Source organism: Mustela lutreola, chromosome 9, assembly GCF_030435805.1.
Source record: "Mustela lutreola isolate mMusLut2 chromosome 9, mMusLut2.pri, whole genome shotgun sequence".
Classification (NCBI taxonomy): Eukaryota; Metazoa; Chordata; class Mammalia; order Carnivora; family Mustelidae; genus Mustela; species Mustela lutreola.
In genome coordinates, this window is record NC_081298.1 from 86669040 (window position 1) to 86689316 (window position 20277).

The 20277-nt window shown below is 35.6% G+C and overlaps 1 protein-coding gene across 11 annotated transcripts in view; it reads right to left on the bottom strand.

Annotated features, from left to right (window-relative positions):
- The window catches only part of WDPCP (WD repeat containing planar cell polarity effector), a 573555-nt gene that overhangs the window by 381136 nt on the left and 172142 nt on the right, over positions 1-20277 (bottom strand). For 7 of the 11 annotated variants that reach the window (XR_009357253.1, XM_059187803.1, XM_059187808.1 and 4 more), the window contains 4 exons: positions 18698-18745; positions 17802-17852; positions 15861-15931; positions 15534-15593 (listed from right to left, as the gene is read on the bottom strand). Coding sequence is in view for 10 of the 11 variants with exons in the window: in XM_059187803.1 (XP_059043786.1) it covers positions 15534-15593; positions 15861-15931; positions 17802-17852; positions 18698-18745 (230 nt within the window). In the remaining variant the exon portion in view is untranslated. The remainder of the gene's footprint in view (positions 1-15533; positions 15594-15860; positions 15932-17801; positions 17853-18697; positions 18746-20277) is intronic. The other 4 variants (XM_059187806.1, XM_059187804.1, XM_059187805.1 and 1 more) reach the window with 2 other exon arrangements.

A 20277-nucleotide genomic window follows, 5' to 3' on the forward strand; every position in this document is an offset into this window, starting at 1 on the left:
TAAAGGACACAATCATCAGGGTAAAAAGACAATCATCAGGGTAAAAAGACAGGGTAAAAGACAATCCACACAATGGGAGAGAATCTTTGCTAATCATACATCTGATAAGGGATTAATATCCAGAATATATTATTTGAACTCCTATAAATCAGTAACATAAAATCATAACCCTTAAAAAATGGGCAAAACACTTGAATAGACATTTCTCCAAAGAAAATATACAAATGGCCAACAAGCAAAGGAAATTATGTTCAACATCACTAATCATTAGGGAAATGCAAATCAAAACCACAATGAGATACCACTTCACACTCATTAGGATAGCACCTACCAAAACCAAACCAAACCAAAACCAAACCAGAAATATAAAACAAGTGTTGGTGAGGATGTAGAGAATTTGGAACCCTTGTGTACCTCTGCTAGAATTATAAAATGGTATAATCACTATGGAAGACACTAGGGAGTTTCCTCAAAAAACTAAAAACAGAACAATCATCTGATTCAATAATCCAACTTGTGGGTATATATCCAAAAGAAATGAAAACAAGGTCTTAAAGAGATATTTGTACCCCATGTTCATAATAGCATTATTCACAATAAAAAAAGAAGGGAGCAACCCAAATGTCCATCAATGGCAATGGACAAACAGATAAACAAAATGTGGTACAAAGATACAGTGAAACATTATTCAGCCTTAAAAAGGAAGGAATTCCTGTCACATGCCACAACATGGATGAACCATGAGGACATTATGCTAAGTGAAACAAGCCAGTCACAGAAGGACAAATACTGCATGATTCTACTTATATGAGGTATCTAAAATAGTCAAACTCACAGAAGCAGAGAGTAGAATGGTGGTTGCCAGGGGCTGGGAGAAGAGGGAAAGGTGATTTGTTGTTTAAGGGATAAAAAGTTTTAGCTTCTCAAGAGGAAAAAGTTCTGGAGATCTATTTCACAACAGTATGAGTATATTTAGCATTACTGAACTAAACACATAAAAATGGTTAAGATGACAAATTTTATATTTTTTGTTCCATAATAAAAATATTTTTAATTAAAAAAAATCTAAAGTTCTCAGGAAACAAACTGAGGGTTGCTGGAGGGAAGGGGATTGGGAAGGATGGGGTGGCTGGGTGAGGGATATTGGGGAGGGCATGTGCTATGGTGAGTGCTGTGAATTGTGTAAGACTGATGAATCACAGACCTGTACCCCTGGAACAAATAATACATTATATGTTAATTTAAAAAAATGAAAAAAAATCTAAAGTTGATTCAAAAGATCCTGTCAACAGAAAGTTTAAAAACCAGGTCTGTGCCAGAAACTGAACATTTATATATATTAACTTACTTCTTATAATAAACTTGTAAGTTTTTATCTTCGTTTTATAATAAAATATACTGGCACAGAGAGGTAAAGTAACTTCCCAAAGTCACATAGCTAGTAAAGCCAAGATTTGATACCATGAAGAATGAAGCAGTTTGTGCTTTCCACCACTATGCTACAGATAAAAGAAATTATAATCATGTGGGGTCCTGAGAAGGCCAGAGGGCACAGGAGCCAAACTCCAGGCCAGGGGCTCCAAAAGTTTCTCAGTTCATGGCACCCTATAGGTCTCAGTAATCTTATGGTGTCCCCAAGCCAATGGAACTACAGGTCCATTTGATAAATAGACTCCAACAACTAAAGTATTTATGTCCCAACAATTCAGTAGCCATTTGAAAACATAACAAACAGGGATTGAAAGAAAAAAAAAATTAATTCCTAAATAACCACAATTACTTTTTAATCGGATGTGTGAACTAATGGAAGTTGGGCACTATACAACTTTTCAAACCTTGAAATAAGCTTGGACACCCTCATACTTGCTCCTGTTCTGCGTGAAGTCTTGTATGATCCTTGCTTCTTAACACAGCAAGTCCTGAAAAGTCAGCTTCATATAACTATGACATCCTCAAAAAGAAGGTAATGCGATCTCATGGTGAAACCTTGCACTACCTGGAGCTACCTGTTCGTGTAGTGTCTGACCGATGTTTTGTGTTTCTTTTTTTTTTTTCCCTAAGATTTTATTTATTTATTTGAGATAGAGCAAGAGTGAGAAAGAGAGAGCACGGGCACATAGAGGAGTGGGTGGAGGGAGAGGGAGAAGCAGGCTCCACACCGAGCATGGAGCCCAACTTGGGCTTAATCCTAGAACCCTGGGATCATGACCTGCGCCAAAGGCAGATGCTTAACTCACTGAGCCATCCAGAAGCCCTGGAAGTATTGTGTTTCCTTGAAAATATTTAATACCCTACAAGATTCCTGTGAATTCACTGTAGTCCCTAGGATGCCTCAGTGTAGAATTTGAGAGCTGTGGATTTAGGTCAAAGTCATAGAAGCAGAGACGCTGGGCCTCAGACAGGAGTAGGGACTGTTCCTCTTTATGGCAGAATATAAGGAGATTTATTTATTTAGTACGCAGTGGCAACTGGGATCTCACAATTCAACCTAGGCTTCTACTTAGACCAAGGAGACAACCAAATGACAAGTACTTCACTGTGAAAAGCCACTGTGAATAAATATTTTATATATAACACTATTTCATAAGAAGCATAGCTATAAATGCTTTTCATTTTATAGTCACTTAAGCAATATATCTGCTAACCTAATAATTCCATTTTAACTCTTTTTAAAATAAAAGGTATAAGTTACAATTGGCAAAAACACCTGATATGTTTTCTCTATCATTGACACTGGCATATATATATATAACGATATACTCCAATACCATGAATGTACAGTTGTTAGGTTCTCAAACCTAACCTCAGATGCCTGTTTTATAAATGTACTTTTCTAATTGGTACATTCCAACCTATGCATCCAATATAAAGTTCTAAATTTGAAACATATTTCAGGTGTTTGGTGTTTGTGTAAAATCTCAATGCAAATATCCAAATATAATGCATTAAATGTCTTCTCATTTGCTAGTTACGATAGTAAAAAGTAGATAAATGGCATTTCTATATGTGTTTCTATTTTGTTAAATATAAAAATCAACAAGAGACAGATTATTCAGATTTTGAATTAATTTAGCTTTCCATATATTTACTATTAACTATAACTGAGTATATGAGAGAAATTCATAGTCCTGAACTAGCTTCCTTTGGGGCAAAATACCTTTAAGCTTCCAAAACATTATTAGACATGAATGCCAAGGGTGGAGGCAGGGAAATTACAAGTTTCTTTAAAGGAATGCTTTAAAATGAAAACAATTAATAAAAGAAAAGAAAGAACCATTTATGAAAAGAACAGGAAGGAAATGTTAATTGGTGATACTAAGATACATTACTATAGAGATCAAAATTTTCTTTGTTTCATAACTACATTCCAAAACTGGGTTCATATCTTACTGTATTTTTAAGAGTAAATATTGACCCTATCAATGAATTGTCATAGGTCATCAAACTTCGGATTGAGATAATCAAGATGTAATGTAAATTTTCTTTCTGTTTTTCCTGGAAAAGAATTAATTTTTTGCCTAATAAAGAGTAATTATTAAGGCATGATACTAAACTGGCTAGCGGAACATTAAGATTATTCAGGTACACTATTGTATATGTGCAAACATAGAGACACATGTCCTTATTTTTAATGTAAATCTTTGTGGGTATGATGGGTTATAGATGTGCAGCACTCAGAGCTTCTTCAGGAGTACCAGAGGCTAGGAACCTGCGTCATAGTTGGACAAAGCTAGATTTCCCCTTGGTGGCTACTAGCCAATGTCGGAACATGGCAGGTGCTAGGTGAAAAGCTCATTACTCTTCTAATGAGCAACTTTGGCTCAGGGACTCCCTGTTTAGCCTCCCTGAAACTTTCTCAGCACCATACTATAGCCTGAGGCCCATTATACCCAATTTTCTTTCACAGAGTTTATGCCCTTCTCCTTTCAGAGTTCAGACCAGCATCCCAGTCAAAAGGCCCTTCCCATGTATTTTTGTTCCCTTCCCCCTTTATCTTTCACATCTCCCCCATAAATCTCCTGCATTCCTAATACATCTTCTGTTTAATTCTTATTTATTTATTTTTTAAGTTATCTCTGTACCCGACAGGAGGCTCAAACTCATGATTTGGAGATCAAGAGTCTCATGCTCTGAATAAATCAGCCAGGCGCCCCCTACTACAGCTTTACATCTGCTTCTTAGAACTCTGGCATGGTTAAAAAAGATTTCAGTTAAAGAAATACATGTATAGGGGCGCCTGGGTGGCTCAGTGGGTTAAGCCGCTGCCTTTGGCTCAGGTCATGATCTCAGGGTCCTGGGATCGAGTCCTGCATCGGGCTCTCTGCTCAGCGGGGAGCCTGCTTCCTCCTCTCTCTCTCTGCCTGCCTCTCTGCCTACTTGTAATCTCTCTCTGTCAAATAAATAAATAAAATCTTAAAAAAAGAAAAGAAAAGAAAAGAAATACATGTATAAATTGTTAAAATGTCGAAGAATACCTGGAATTAAAAACACTGTTTACTGCCCAATCCCACTATAGCCTCTCATGTCACTTGCAAATGAGACCACTTTTAACTCTTACAGTAGCTCCTTCTGATTCTATGCCCACATTTCTAAGCATATTTTTTCACTTAGAATGGCATTCGGGTGCATGTAAAAGAAACTTAAAAAACAAACAAACAAACACCCCATCACTTAACAGAATGGGTTTGTTTTTCCTCAAAGAGCCAGAAATCTGCAGATAGGCAGTCCATGGCTGATAAGATAGGTCCATGATATCATCAGGTACCAGGCACCTATTTTTTGTCCCCTCCCCCTTTATTAAGTGGCTTCTTGTGAACATTACTCCAGCAATTAATTCTCTTTCCCTGCATCAGCTTTTCCCCTCTGTAGTGGATCATTCCCATTAGCATACCAACAGAAACAGATTTTAAGATGTTATTTCTCCTATCCAAAAAAGAAGTAAGAACCTCTTTTGACTCCACTTCTCCTTCAAGCTCCTGCCCTATTTCTTCATTTTCCTTTGTAACATAACCCCTTCTTATATTTTAATTCCTAATTTCTCTCCTCCCATTTTCTTTTAAATATATTCCAATCAGGCTCATGTCCATACCCTGAAACTGCCTTTATCTAGGTCACTGGTGATCTCCCTGCTATTCGATCCAATGGTCCATCTCAGGCATCTTGTTACTGGTTTCTTATGTAACAGTAACACTTTATTTACTCTCTACTTGAAATCTAGTTTTCAGGATACATACTCCCTCCAATATGCTCTGGCTACTCCTTCTTAGTCTCCTTGCTCCATCTCCCCCTTTTTCTATCTCCAATCCCCAAAAGCTGGAGGACCCCAGGACTCAGCCCTTCAGCTTCCTCTAGTTCTGAATCTAAACTCCCTCCTTCAGTGATCTTCATCAATCTCTTGTCTTTATTTTTTTTTAATTTTTTTAAAAAGATTTTATTTATTTTATTTGACAGACAGAGATCACAAGTAGGCAGAGAGGCAGGCAGAGAGAGAGGGGAGGAAGCAGGCTCACTGCTGAGCAAAGAGCCTGATGTGGGGCTCGATCCCAGGATCTGGGATCATGACCTGAGCCGAAGGCAGAGGCCTTAACCCACTGAGCCACCCAGGCGCCCCAATCTCTTGTCTTTAATACCATCTGTTAGGCAACCTCCCAGATTTCTCTCTCCAGCCCAGATTTTTTTGTCAATTATTCGACTTCTCCACTTAAATATCTAATGGTCTTTTCAAACACTGATGTCCCAAAACTGAGTAACTGATATTTTCCCCCAAAATGTCACTTTTCAATCTCCCCCATCTCAATAAATGACAATTCTATTCTTCAAGCTTCTCAGAAATTTTTTCTATCTACCACATTTGATCCATCAGTGAATTCTGATGGCTCAAAACTCAATATATACCCAGCATCTGGCTACTTCTTACTACTCAATCACTACCATCCAGTCAAGGCCACCATTATTCACCTGGACCATGGCAACAGACTTCTAACCTGTTTCATCTTTGTTCTCTTCAATTGGTTCCTATCATAATACCCAGAGCAATCTAACCGCAAAGTGAATTAGATCAAGTTTCTCTTATGCTCAAAACCTTTCAAGGGTTTTCTATCTCACTTAGAGTTAAAGCCAAGTCCTATCAAAGGCCAAAGGCCTAGAGGTTCTATATAACTCATATCTAATTTCCTTTCTTATTACAGTTTCTGCTACTCTTGTCCTTGCTCATTCTACTCTAGTCACATAGACTCTTTCCTGTTCATCAAACATGTCAGGCATAAGTCCCATCTCAGGGCCGTTGTATCTGCTGTTCCCTCTACCTGGAACCCTTTTCTCCAGATATCTTCCATTGCTTGCTCCTTCATGTCTTAAAAACATGGTATTTCAGTAAGGCCTTTCCTGGTCACCAAACATCAGGCCCATCATGCCCCACCATCCCCCATGCAGAACTCCCTATCTTTCTTGCTTTTTCTCTAACAGTTTTTTACTTTCTTACATACTCTAAATTTTACTTATCAATATTTTCATATCTCCCTAATGGAATATAAACCACAGGGGAACAGGAATATTGGTCATTTTTGTCTTTTTGTTAACTGTTATCCCCAGCATTGAGAATACTATCTGGGATATAGTAGACAAGAAATATATATATATATATATATCTTGAGTGAAAAAAATGGTCAAAGGCGGGACCCTGAATCTCAGGCGTATCTCAGATCCAGACTAGAAGAAAGCAAAGAGCCAAAACTGAAAAGGCACATCCCAGGCAAGTCTGGCCCCTTTAATAAGCTTTCTTGTAAGTCCTACCAGTGACCTGTGCTTACTTTGGCCAGAGCTACTGTATATGGGCATTTCTAGCTTCATAAAGGGAGAGGGTAACTGAGTACTTTAAACTGGTCACACTGCCACTTAGAATATCAGGGTCTGATAGTAAAGAAAAATGGATATTGGGCAAGCAACTAGCAATGTCTTCCACATGTTATTTCTTTATTTAGTCATTACTTACTGATTTCCTATTATCATGAATCAAGATATAATTCTCTTATATCCTTTATTTCTTACTTATTATATTTTAAATTTCTGTATCAGATCAGAAATTAGATTTATCATTTCCTTTTCTTTCCTCCCTCCAACATTCCTAGTAGAATCTTCTGTCTCCTGCCCCAGTTTGGACTAGTTGCTCTCTAGGCCAAAGGCACATTTACATCCAAGATTTCTCTTCACTTCTTTCTTATGTAAGATCCTCCATTTCTTGGATCCTAAGAACTCTTGTTGCTTGGTTTATTCTGTTGCTTTTAGGTTGGCACATCTTCCAATAAATTCCTGAGTAAAGTGTCTGGCAGATAAATTTTTCTGAGAGCTAACAAATCTGAAAGTGTCCCTATTTGAATGACGATTTAGAATTCTACATATAGATCACCTCCCTTCGGAATTATGAAAGCATCATTTTACTGTCTTCTCTCTGTGTCACTGTTGGGAAATCTGATTCCCATTCCTCTGTACGTATCTTATTTTCTTTTCTACTCTGAAAGCATTTCAGATCTTCTAGCTTCGGTTTCCTAAAATTCACAGAATACACCTTTGTATTGATCTTTTTCAGTTATGGGTTTTTTCACACTGGAAACAAGCATCTTCCAGTTATGAGAATTTTTCTTCTTTTATTTTTTTTTTGTTTCTTCCCTTCTCTTTCCTATTATTATTTAGATATTAAACCTTCTGACCTAATACTCTAATTTCCTTATCCTCTATTGCCTATTGTTCACTAATATGTCCTTTTGTCATTCTGTTCTGCAGTACAGGGTTATCTCAACTTTCTCTTTCAATTCATCTATTAATTTTTCTATTTAAAATGCTGCCATATTTTTAATTCCCAAGAGCCTCTGCTCTTTTCCCCCAAGGATCATTTTTTTAAAATAGTTTCCTATTCTTATTTCAAAGATGCAACAGATTCTCTTACATCTCTGTGGGGATTAATTTTAATTCCTTGTATTTGGTTCTGTTTACTGTACTGTCCCTGGTTCTTTATCTTCTTGTTTTAAACTCACAAAGATATTGGATTTACTGATGCAGAATTTCTTCAAAAGTATCATAATTTCTAGCTCTCTGGTTATATTTAAAAGTAAGCCTCTTTAAAAATTGATTGTGAGCTTGTTATGCATTGGTAGGCTTATTAACTTATAACTCCGCTATAAGGATATTGGACGGCACATCTACCTTTTCAAAGGAAACTACCAAATATTGGTTTCTATAGCCATTTCACTGGGTTGACAGCTAGGGTAGGGGAATCATTTATTTTTTTCAGAGAAGGATCCTTTAAACAGGTTATACAGAGACATATATCTCACTCCTAGAGAGGGGGAGGAGCTGGGGAAGATCTCACACATTTAATTCCATTATTCTTGGTCTAGTCACCTCACTTTTACTATGTATTGTGCTTAGCATCTTCAAGTCCAGAAACCCTCTGGGTTGATGTTTCCAGAAAATAATTATCCTATCTCATTTGTTCTTTACATAAACTGCCTCTAGCTTTCCTGTTTTAGCCTACATCTTTTTTTTTTTTAAGATTTTATTTATTTATTTGATAGAGAGAGATCACAAGTAGATGGAGAGGCAGGCAGAGAGAGAGAGAGATGGAAGCAGGCTCCCTGCTGAGCAGAAAGCCTGACACGGGACTCGATCCCAGGACCCTGAGATATGACCTGAGCCGAAGGCAGTGGCTTAACCCACTGAGCCACCCAGGCGCATCCCAGGCTAATCTCTATGCCTTCTCTCTAAACTCTTTTCACTCTCTAAACTATCTTTTCACTAAACTTTATTATCTTTCTATCTGGAATCCTACAACTTGCAATCATAGTGTCTTAGTTAGCACTCACAGTGTCTTAGTGATTTCATGTGTCTATATTCCTTGACCAGGTTACACCGGCAACTCAGCTCACATCTTACACTTCCTTGGTGCATCCCATAATGGTGGCACTCAATAAATACAGTGTGATAGGTTTTATATAAGTAATATGCTGTTTCTAATAGTTGTAACTTAAAGTCATGGTTTGTCAATTATTATTTTATGAGAAAATCAAACTGACTTTCAATACAATTTGATGAAAGGAAAGATCAGGTAATGATGCTATTAATTCTATAACTGAGGAAATTATGATAAAATGAGTTCCAAAAATTCACAATTTATCAGTGATAGGCTTAGAAAATAATTTATATTTTTACATAGCATGTCAAGTAATTCATTATAAGAACCAAAAAAGAAAACTATCTTTTCTTGGCAATTTTTAAAAGATTTATGTATTTACTTTAAAGAGGGAAAGCATGAGCAGTGGGAGGGGCAGAGGAAGGGTAAGAGAAAGAATTCCAAGTAAACTCCCCCCTGAGCACAGAGTCCAATGCAGGGCTCCATCCCAGAACCCTGAGATCATGACCCAAGATAAAAGCAAGAATCAGCTGCTTAAATGAGCCACCCAGGCACTCCACTGGCATTTTAAAATTATACCTAGAAATGTGTAACTGTTATAGAAAGAAATCAGTGTATAGTTAACTATATCATATACTTTTGTAGCTGACTATCTACATACACGATTCAAATAATTTAATCTAAAATCACCATAATTGAGGTTATATCTATCTTAATGATAACATTTCTTTTAAATAATTGCACAATAACCTGTAAATATGAATATGACTTAAAGCACAATAATTTAAAGAATTTAGAAATTCCACCACACTGGTATACAATTTAATAGTCTCCAATGGTGAAACTATTATTCCCTATGTAAAATATTTATAAAATAAAGTTTTTAAAATGGTTTAAGAAATTCAAAGTGGAAATTATTAAACACTTTCTTATAATAAAATGATTTTAGGAGAACAAATAGAAGAGAGAGATATTTTGATAGCTAATGAGACTAAAACTCTAAATTACATCTCCTACTTTCAATGCATTTCAAACTAGGGGTAGCGATGGTCTGAAAAACCAACTTTAAAAAACAATTTTCATAAGGACATATGTACACGTAAGTCCTGATTTATAAACTTTCAAATTTGCAAGTGAAGGGAATCACTCTTAAATGGTACAATCTGTAGGTCACTGGACCAACAACATGAACTAAGCGTTGGCTATGATGACAAGCTATAAAATCCCAATATTCAACAGAGGGAAAAATCCAACCTCAAAATGTATCCTCTGAAATCCTTAATGTTTTTGTAGTTGCTCTGCTAATTGCTAAACAACTGGATCTTTTGAAGAAATAAGGATGCCTTAAAAAGAAGACAACCAAGATAAATTCTGTAAAGTCTTAAATTTGCCATTTTGGGAGGGTAAAAGATTTACATTAGTTAAGGAGTGGCTATAATCAAAGACAGAGTTCAACTATGTTAGCACCAAGGTAGAGAGGAACTTTAATTTCACTCCTTTTTAAAGACTATGTTGTGGTCAGTTATCATGCTAAATATATGGGGAAAACTACTAATAAAAATTTAAGCCTGTGTTATGTTTGGAGTCACCACACCTCACAAAAGGAGGACCCTTGAATAACTTGGGGAATACTTATTTTGCAACTAACAATAGGTTAAGGGGATCCTTTTAAAATTTTAGTTTGAGCACCAAATTTTTAATTTACTGTAATATTAGAGATCCTTAAGATAATGCACATACACACATATTTTTAGAAGACTTAGCTTGCAGTCTTGTTTAGAAACTAAGGAAGTGGATAAATAATGTTAGGAGGTCTCTCAAAGGCCCTAAAGTTGTGGGGACTAATCAGGATGGACATGATGGAGGTCAAGCTATCTTATCGAAACATATAACCGACTCTCAGTAGATGCTAAAAAAGCATTTGACAAAGTACAGCATCCCTTCCTGATCAAAACTCTTCCAAGTGTATGGATAGAGGGCACAAATCTCAATATTATCAAAGCCATCTATGAAAACCCACCACAAATATCATTCTCAATGGAGAAAAACTGAAAGCTTTTCCGCTAAGGTCAGGAACACAGCAGGAATGTCCATTATCACCACTGCTATTCAACATAGTACTAGAAGTCCTAGCCTCAGCAATCAAAGAACAAAAGAAATTAAAGGCATCCAAATCAGCAAAGAAGAAGTCAAACTATCACTCTTTGCAGATGATATGATACTATACGTGGAAAACCCAAGATCCACTCCAAAACTGCTAGAACTCATACAGGAATTCAGTCAAGTGTCAGGATATAAAATCAATGCACAGAAATCAGTTGCATTTCTTGACACCAACAACAAGACAGAAGAAAGAGAAATCCAGGAGTCAATCCCATTCACCATTGCGCCCAAAACCATAAGATACCTAGGAATAAACCTAACCAAAGAGGCAAAGAATCTATTGTCGGAAAACTATAAAGTACTCATGAAAGAAATTGAGGAAGACACAAAGAAATGGAAAAATGTTCCATGCTCCTGGATTGGAAGAACAAATATTGTGAAAATGTCCATGCTACCTAAAGCAATCTATACATTTAATGCAATCCCTATTAAAATCCCATCCATTTTTTTCAAAGAAATGGAACAAATAATCCTAAAATTTATATGGAACCAGAAAAGACTTCGAATAGCCAAAGGGATATTGAAAAAGAAAGCCAAAGCTGGTGACATCACGATTCCAGACTTCAAGCTCTATTACAAAGCTATCATCATCAAGACAGTATGGCATTGGCACAAAAACAGACACATAGATCAATGGAACAGAATAGAGGGCTGAGAAATAGACCCTGAACTCGATGGTCAACTACTCTTCGAGAAAGCAGGAAAGAATGTCCAATGGAAAAAAGACAGCCTCTTCAATAAATGGTGTTGGGAAAACTGGACAGCCACATGCAGAAAAATGAAACTGGACCATTTCCTTACACCACACATGAAAATAGATTCAAAATGGATAAACAACCTCAATGTGAGAAAGGACTCCATCAAAATCCTTGAGGAGAATACAGGCAGCAACTTCTTTGACCTCAGCCGCAGCAATTTCTTCCTAGGAATATCGCCAAAGGCAAGGGAAGCGAGGACAAAAATGAACTATAGGGATTTCATCAAGTTCAAAAGCTTTTGCACAGCAAAGGAAACAGTGAACAAAACCAAAAGACAACTGACAGAATGGGAGAAGATATTTGCAAACAACATTATCAGATAAAGGGCTAGTATCCAAAATCTATAATGAACTTAGCAAACTCAACACCCAGTGAACAAAGAATCCAATCAAGAAATGGGCAGAGGACATGAACAGACATTTCTGTAAAGAAGACATCCAGATGGCCAACAGACACATGAAAAAATGCCCCACATTACTTGGCATCAGGGAAATACAAATCAAAACCACAATGAGATAGCACCTCAGACCAGTCAGAACGGCTAAAATTAACAAGTCAGGAAATGACAGATGCTGGCGAGGATGAGGAGAAAGGAGAACCCTCCTACACCGTTGGTGGGAATGCAAGCTGGTGCCACCACTCTGGAAAACAGCATGGAGGATCCTCAAAAAACTGAAAATAGAGCAACCCTATGACCCAGCAATTGCACTACTGGATATTTACGCTAAAGATACAAATGTAGTGATCCAAAGGGGCACGTGCACATGAATGTTTATAGCAGCAATGTCCACAATAGCCAAACTATGGGAAGAGCCTAGATGTCCATCAACAGATGAGTGGATAAAGAAGATGTGATATATATATACATACATACATATATATATATATATATATATATATATATATATATATGTAATGGAATACTATGCAGTCATCAAAAGAAATGAAATCTTACCTTTTGTGACGACGTGGATGGAACTAGAGGGTATTATGCTTAGCGAAATGTCAATCAGAGAAAGACAACTATCATATGATCTCCCTGATATGAGGAAGTGGAGATGCAACGTGGGGGAGTTGGGGGGTAGTAAAAGAATAAATGAAACAAGATAGGATCAGGAGGGAGACAAACCATAAGTGACTCTTAATCTCACAAAACAAACTAAGGGTTGCTGGTCGGAGGGGGGTCGGGAGAGGGTGGTGGGGTTATGGACATTGGGAAGGGTATGTGCTATGAAGTGTGTAAACCTGGCAATTCACAGACCTGTACCCCTGGGGCTAATAATAGATTATATGTTTATTTTCTTTAAAAAAGCATGCCTCCAAAAAAATTTTTTAAAATTATGTATATAAAATGTATCATCACATTAAGAATGTGTTGATACTAAAAGGTCTATTTTAGGAATAAGTTATCAACCTCAAAAATTAAGCACAAAATATGACAGAACATAAAGAAAGATAAATTTCATTGGAAATATTAAAAGTGACTCATTGTCACTACTACTACTAAGAAACCACTACTGTCAGTCTAGTATAAATTAGAGAAGTCAAAAAAAACAAAAACAAACAAACAAACAAAAAAAAAAATATATATATATATATATCCTATCATGAAAATTCCTTTTCTACACTGAAGTAATTTAACAGTGAAGGACATCTTCCTCCTTATTCTCTCTACATAAAAACACACACAAACTTGCTTAAAATTTAAAATGAAATAGCATCTATTTAAAAAGTATTGCTCAGGGGTCCCTGGGTGGCTCAGTCAGTCAAGCATCTACCCTCAGCTCAGGTCACGATCTTGGGGTAATGGGATCGAGCCCTGTGTCAGACTCCCTGCTCAGCGGGGACCCTACTTCTCCCTCTCCCTCTGCCTCTTCTGCTGCTTGTGTGCTTCCTCTATGTCAAATAAAGAAAATCTTTCCAAAAAATTAAATTTAAAAAAAAAAAAAGAATGGAATATTGGGATGCTTCACTGCATATTTTAAGATGCCTAACGTGTTCCAACTTACCCTGTGCAGTGGTAAGGATGGAGGCCACAAGACAGACCTCTTACTATGGGTAGTAGGCTTGCCCTCCAGTCAAATTATTTTGAGCTTGCTTTTAAGGTGAGTAATGACATTGAGAAATACAATGAGTTATACTAAATTTAAAACTTTCTGGAGCATATTTTGTATTCAAGTTTTAAAGTTTGATTAAAACTTTAATGAAAACAAATTATGAATTTTTAAATAATCTCATCCTTTTCAATAGACTCCTAAGTCAAATTTAGAATGTATAATTATGCTGCTAATAATATTAATTCAGCCTTGTAAACAGTCTCTGGAAAAAAATCATTTATGCTACTTGAGGAGTTAATTAGTTACCTTTAAGAGTAAAAGTAAGCTAGTTTAAACCAAAAAAATGAAGAAAAACTGGAGTTCATTAAAATGATAGTCTATATTCAAATACTCAATTAAGATATGTTCATAATAACTACAAATTCAACACTACAGATTTATGGATAGAGCTAAAGGCCTAAACTTTAAACAAGAATAGTTAGACCTAAAATAAATCATATTATAAACAAATAAGATTTTAAATTCATACAGGATATTCAATTCCATAAAAGTTATAATTATTAGTTATATTGATATAACTTCAATTACATGTATGAGCAGAATAATGACTAATGATTCCTCTAATCACAAGCAAGTAAAATTTTTCTAGGCAACTAGAATTTATTAAGCCTATAAACAAAGTTAAGCCAATGTCCATTATTTTCTGATCAATGGTTACTAATTATTATATCCTGAATCTAGATCCAGATGTGGCTCATGTTTTCTAGACCCTAACTGTGCTAACTGAAGTTTCTGTGATGGAAACGTTCTTAATCTAACTGTCCATATGACAACATTTGGCTATCGAGCACTTAAAATATGGATAGTACAACTGAGGAACTGAATTTTTAACTTTATTTAATTTTAATTAGTTTAAATTTATTTTTATTTTTTTTTTATTTTTTTTAAAGATTTTATTTATTTATTTGACAGAGAGAAATCCCAAGTAGATAGAGAAGCAGGCAGAGAGAGAGAGGGGGAAGCAGGCTCCCTGCTGAGCAGAGAGCCCGATGCGGGACTCGATCCCAGGACCCTGAGATCATGACCTGAGCCGAAGGCAGCGGCTTAACCCACTGAGCCACCCAGGCGCCCTAAATTTATTTTTAAATAGCCACGGTGACTGGTGGCTATCATATTAAATAGCACAACTTAGAGGATTCAAAAAAATAAGAGCAAATGTCTTGTTACATTAAGTCTAACTCTAGACAACTTGTTGATTTCCATAAGCATGGTGCTCATCAATGTTCACTAGAGTAATAGAGTAATAAGCCAAAACACCTTCTGTCCTGTGGCTTTATCTTCAGTCAAAAATATTATCAAATCTATGCCAGGGAACATCTAATACAACATTTAGTCAAATATAAACCAAAAAAATACCATTTTTATTAGTGTTCATAGTGTCAGTACAACTATACTAATTAATGAGGCAGCCTGGTGGCCTATGTCAATCTATATAATGTTAGTTCTAGCATGACTAGAATTCAAACTATGAAATATCCACTCCTAAAAAGTTTTTGTCCGTTACCTATCAAAAAACACAAGAATACCAAATACTGCATAGCTTTCAGCTCCACTGGTTAAACACTGCAAAAATATGTCAAACCATTTTACCTGACAGACATATTTGTTCTTCCATTTGCTCAGCACACAGTGACTGTTTTGCATCAACTCCTGAAGGAAACAGAAAAAGAGAGAGTGCAGTTGGCTATACACATTGTTGTTATCAGTTAGAGTGCTTCTGATTGGCAAGCACACTAAAAAAAAAAGAAAGAAAGATCAGCTTGCCACACAAAGATGCAACTGTTTTGGAACTCCTTACTAGACAAAAGCAAAGCTATCATCACCAGGAGAGTTGATCCTTTATGAAAATTAAAACTGTTGAAAGATGTTTTAAAACAAATTTGTTTGTTGCCATTTTTGAAACTTTTGGAAAGATACCTCCAACTCCTTGAGTGAGTCTCGAAGTTTCTCTGGGCGTCTATTTTTGAGTGTCCACAGATAATCTCGTGCTGGCAAATGAAACATGTACTACAGTTAGTTAAACATGATTTAAAAAGGAAACTGCTTAGAAGTGTGCCTTAGGAGGATTAAAATAAAACATCTCCTTAATTGAGAGGAAGTGAGCTTCATTTCCATCATCAAATAACAGCCTTTTGAAAGGCTTTGTCATAGGAACAGGATTTTTACCACAAAACAATCTCAGTGATCATAATTTTATGATGACAACCAACAGAGTTCAGAGAATCCCTGGGAAAGTTTCCTAGTCCTGTGAATCTGGTACCTAATTGTAAATGACCAATTCTTTACCAGAGAATGAACTTTCTCATACAAATCATTAGAACTTCAATCCAAAAGAAATTCCAAATTCTGCAAATAACCCTCTCAGACCTAAAAACTCCTAAGAGTGAATGGATATGCTGAGGAAAGAATAAAACACAAAATATCAGGCACAGAATATAAATTCAAAAGTAAGCATCACCTATTAAAACTTTTTTATTTAAAATGAACCTCTTTAAAATGTACACCACAATTCAATAATGATAAGCCTTTGTTTTGTTTTAAATGCATTTAATTAAAAGAGAAAATTAGTTAGCAGAATCTCAATGTTAGCCTAAAACAAACTAAAAAGTTTTATTTAAAAGAACAAATTGTGGGTGCTTGGGTGGCTCAGTCAGTTAAGCAGCTGCCTTCGGCTCAGGTCATGATCCCAGGGTCCAGGGATCTAGTCCTACTTGGGCTCCCTGCTCCGCGGAGAGCCTGCTTCTCCCTCTCCCTGCCGCTCTGCCTACTTGTGCTCTCTCTGTCTGTCAAATAAATAAATAACATCTTTTTAAAAAGAAAAGAAAAGAAATAAAAGAACAAAATGTTAAATTCATTATCATATCTATTTCATCACAAAAATAAATTCACCTTTGAATTCTCCCAAATAATAATTCTAAAAATGAGTTGTATATACATGTGTATGTTCTGTGCATACTCATTTAATACACAGTATATACAGATATTTAAATTTAAATTTTACAGTAGAATTACTATAATCTTATTTCAGCAAATTAATTTCATTCTATAAACATAATGTATGATGTATAGAGCATATGTGCAAAGTTTTAAATTTATATTGCAGTCACTAATACAGCATTGAAAAAAACTGCCAGCTTGCCCATTTAAAACAAGAGAACAAGTCGGACTTTCAGCTCCACCTGTATTCCAAATAAAACTTAAATTATATTTAATTTCAAGTCTCTAAAGCCATCTTTCATTGCAATTTTTTTTTTTTTTACAAATTTTATTTTCTTAAAATGGGTAAAACATACTAACAACTCAGGCATGGTACATATAACAAAATGTTATCAGAATTTAAATATGATACACTTATTTTTTTTAAGGTTTTATTTATTTATTTGACAGACAGAGATCACAAGCAGGCAGAGAGGCAGGCAGAGAGAGAGAGGAAGAAGTAGGCTCCCCATGGAGCAGAGAGCCTGATGTGGGGCTTGATCCCAAGACCCTGGGATCATGACCTGAGCCAAAGGCAGAGGCTTTAACCCACTGAGCCACCCAGGCGTGCTGATACACTTATTTTAAATATATTAAATGATATAAATAAATATGGTTCGTTAAGGAAGTTTATGTTTACACAGGCATCTATCAATACTGGATAGAGATTTCAATGATCTACATTAGAAATGCTTACCAAATATAATTGTCACTCATATGTTTATATACCTAAACAATGGGAATTTATAATTTTAAGAAATTTGGAAGGAGTAACATTTTCTATTTGTGCAGAAAGCTTAAAATATATTTTAAGACTGAATCTTCAGGAATATTAAAGTTCTAGTTTTATAATAATTATAAAAAAGTATAAAGTAAGCTTACATTCTGCCAGTTTCTGCTTTTCTGCTAAGTTACCATGCTCTGTCACTGATACTGTGGCAGGAGAAACAAGGAAAGAAGAAAAAAAAGTGGAAATTATTTTAATTAAAATATTTTGTATTTTTAAACGCACATATATAATGTACATCAGGCACACTGTTGAGACTAATAAATTATACTAAATTTTTTAAAGGCAATTGGAAAAAATATGCTATTATGTGGGTCCATTTCATATAGGTATTGCCTAAATTTGTAGTAAAAAGGCTTACATAGCACAACAGGTGGGCCAATATCCTGAGCTCACAGTCTCATCACATAGGGAAGAGAACTGCACCCGAGTCCAGAACAGAAGCTGCTTAAGTCTGTCATCAGAACCATGAAGTTAGCCTATTAACCACCAAGCTAAGCACACAGGATGCCCACACAAGCCCCACTTCAACGGAGACCAAACCAGGAAGTAACTAGCTAGAAAGACCTTTTGGCCCGTCATGAAACTTCTGGGATTAACAGGATTAATCAGATAAAGAAAATTGATCATTCACTCAGAAATGCCTATTTCAGATATCAGGTAGGATCCGGGAGGCCAGCAACAGTGGGACCCACGCATTAACAATGCCCTCTACTGGGACACTGATAGATAAACGTGAATAGACTGTCCACTTATCAGTTGGATCAGAAGTAAAATGACAATTTTCATGTCCTTCCATGGCATTTTCTCAATTTTACTCTATTTTATATAGAACAGATATCAACCTCAGTATTTTTCTAAAGAATGGAAATGAGTTTTTTTTTTTTAATTTCAGAATTTACCTAAGCTCAAAAAAGTTTTTAATGGTCAGTACTATATAGTTCAGAATATTGCATTTATAAAAATTATTTGAGTAGAACAGATGCTTTACCTGGTGGGTCTTTCTTATCATAATACTGATAGATCCCTATGTCTCTGTCTATGGAAAAGAAGAAATAAAATTAGGTATGGTAAAAAGTTCTGGAGAATAAGAAGCCAAACCATATTATACAGCAGGACTGGGGTTATGGGGTGGGTAGGAAAAGAGAGAAACAATTTTTTTATGTTACTAGAAATAAATAAGTTCAAAAGTATCTGGATATGAGTTCATGTCCAGATTTTAGGAATATGCAGGAACTGGACTATATGTCAATCTAATTTTAAAAGATTTACAAAAAACCAGAAGGGCATGAGGAAAAGAGTAGTAAAATTAACTGAAATCAAGGAGGACCAACTTTTCTCTTTCATACTTCTTCTATTTTTCAGAGGGTGCTATCAAAAAGAACTGCTTCTATGCAATGCCAAATGAAATTAGAGGATGGAAAAAAAAAACTGCCCTAACTGTTGGATTCTGAGCTATTGCTTTCTTTACTCGAGCATAGTTTGAATCTAGTATGGTGCTTGGGGGAAATATCCAGGAGAGAAAGAGAAAAGTCGAGGAAAGTATGGTTAAGTTATCTGAAGTTTGCTTAGACACAAAAATCTTCCAAACCCGTTCTAATTCAGGTGCTCTCTCAGGGATACAAAAGCAAAGCAAGGCTTCCTAGATGTTGACAGTGATTTAACCAAGGACTCTGTCCTTCAACTGAATTACAGGAAAACCAAATAATTTTGTCCATTTTACTCCTATCTGTGAATAGTGAAATATTTTTTTTCTTTTAAGTAATAGTTGTTTCCCTCCATGCAAAATAATTCTAGTTACTAACAAAAGGATCCAACTGTTTCTAAAGAAGTGGAAGCAGTACAGGCTGCCCCCTAGTGACTAACTGTTCCAAACTTTCTCAAACTGAAACATGAAACTTCCCCCCAAAAATGTATTACAGCTACAATTTTTATTTTTATTTTTTAAAAATTTAAGTAATCTCTATATCCACCATGGGGCTCAAACTCACAACACCAAAATCAAATGTCACATACTCTACCAACTGAGACAGCCAGGCACCCCACATAATTAACTTTTTAAATAGAGTTTTTCTAAACAGTCAATCCTGTGTACTTATTAAAGCTCCATTCTTTTCATCATGACACTAATTGGGACATATAACTTTTTTTCTTTAGATTTTATTTTTAAGTAATTTCTACATCCAATTTGGGACTAAAATTTACAATCCTGAGATGAAGAATCACATGTTCTACCAACTGAGCCAGCCAGGCACCCCAGGACATATAACTTTTAAGAATACAGTTTATTTCTATTAGATAGATTGAAAATATCTAATAAGGGAAAGGGAAAGGCGATAAGTAGGACTCCAAAGAGACTGATAATACTTTACTACATGATGATTTTATGGTGTGTTATTCTCTGATAGTTTAAAACATGCCCTTACGATCTTTATACTTTGCAATATATATGTTTACTTCAATAAACAGGTTTTTTTTTAAAAAATCTAAGAACCATAACTATTATAAACACAAGTAATTCTAGTGTAATTCTTCATCATTAGCTGCAGCCAAATATTCACAACTCTAGAA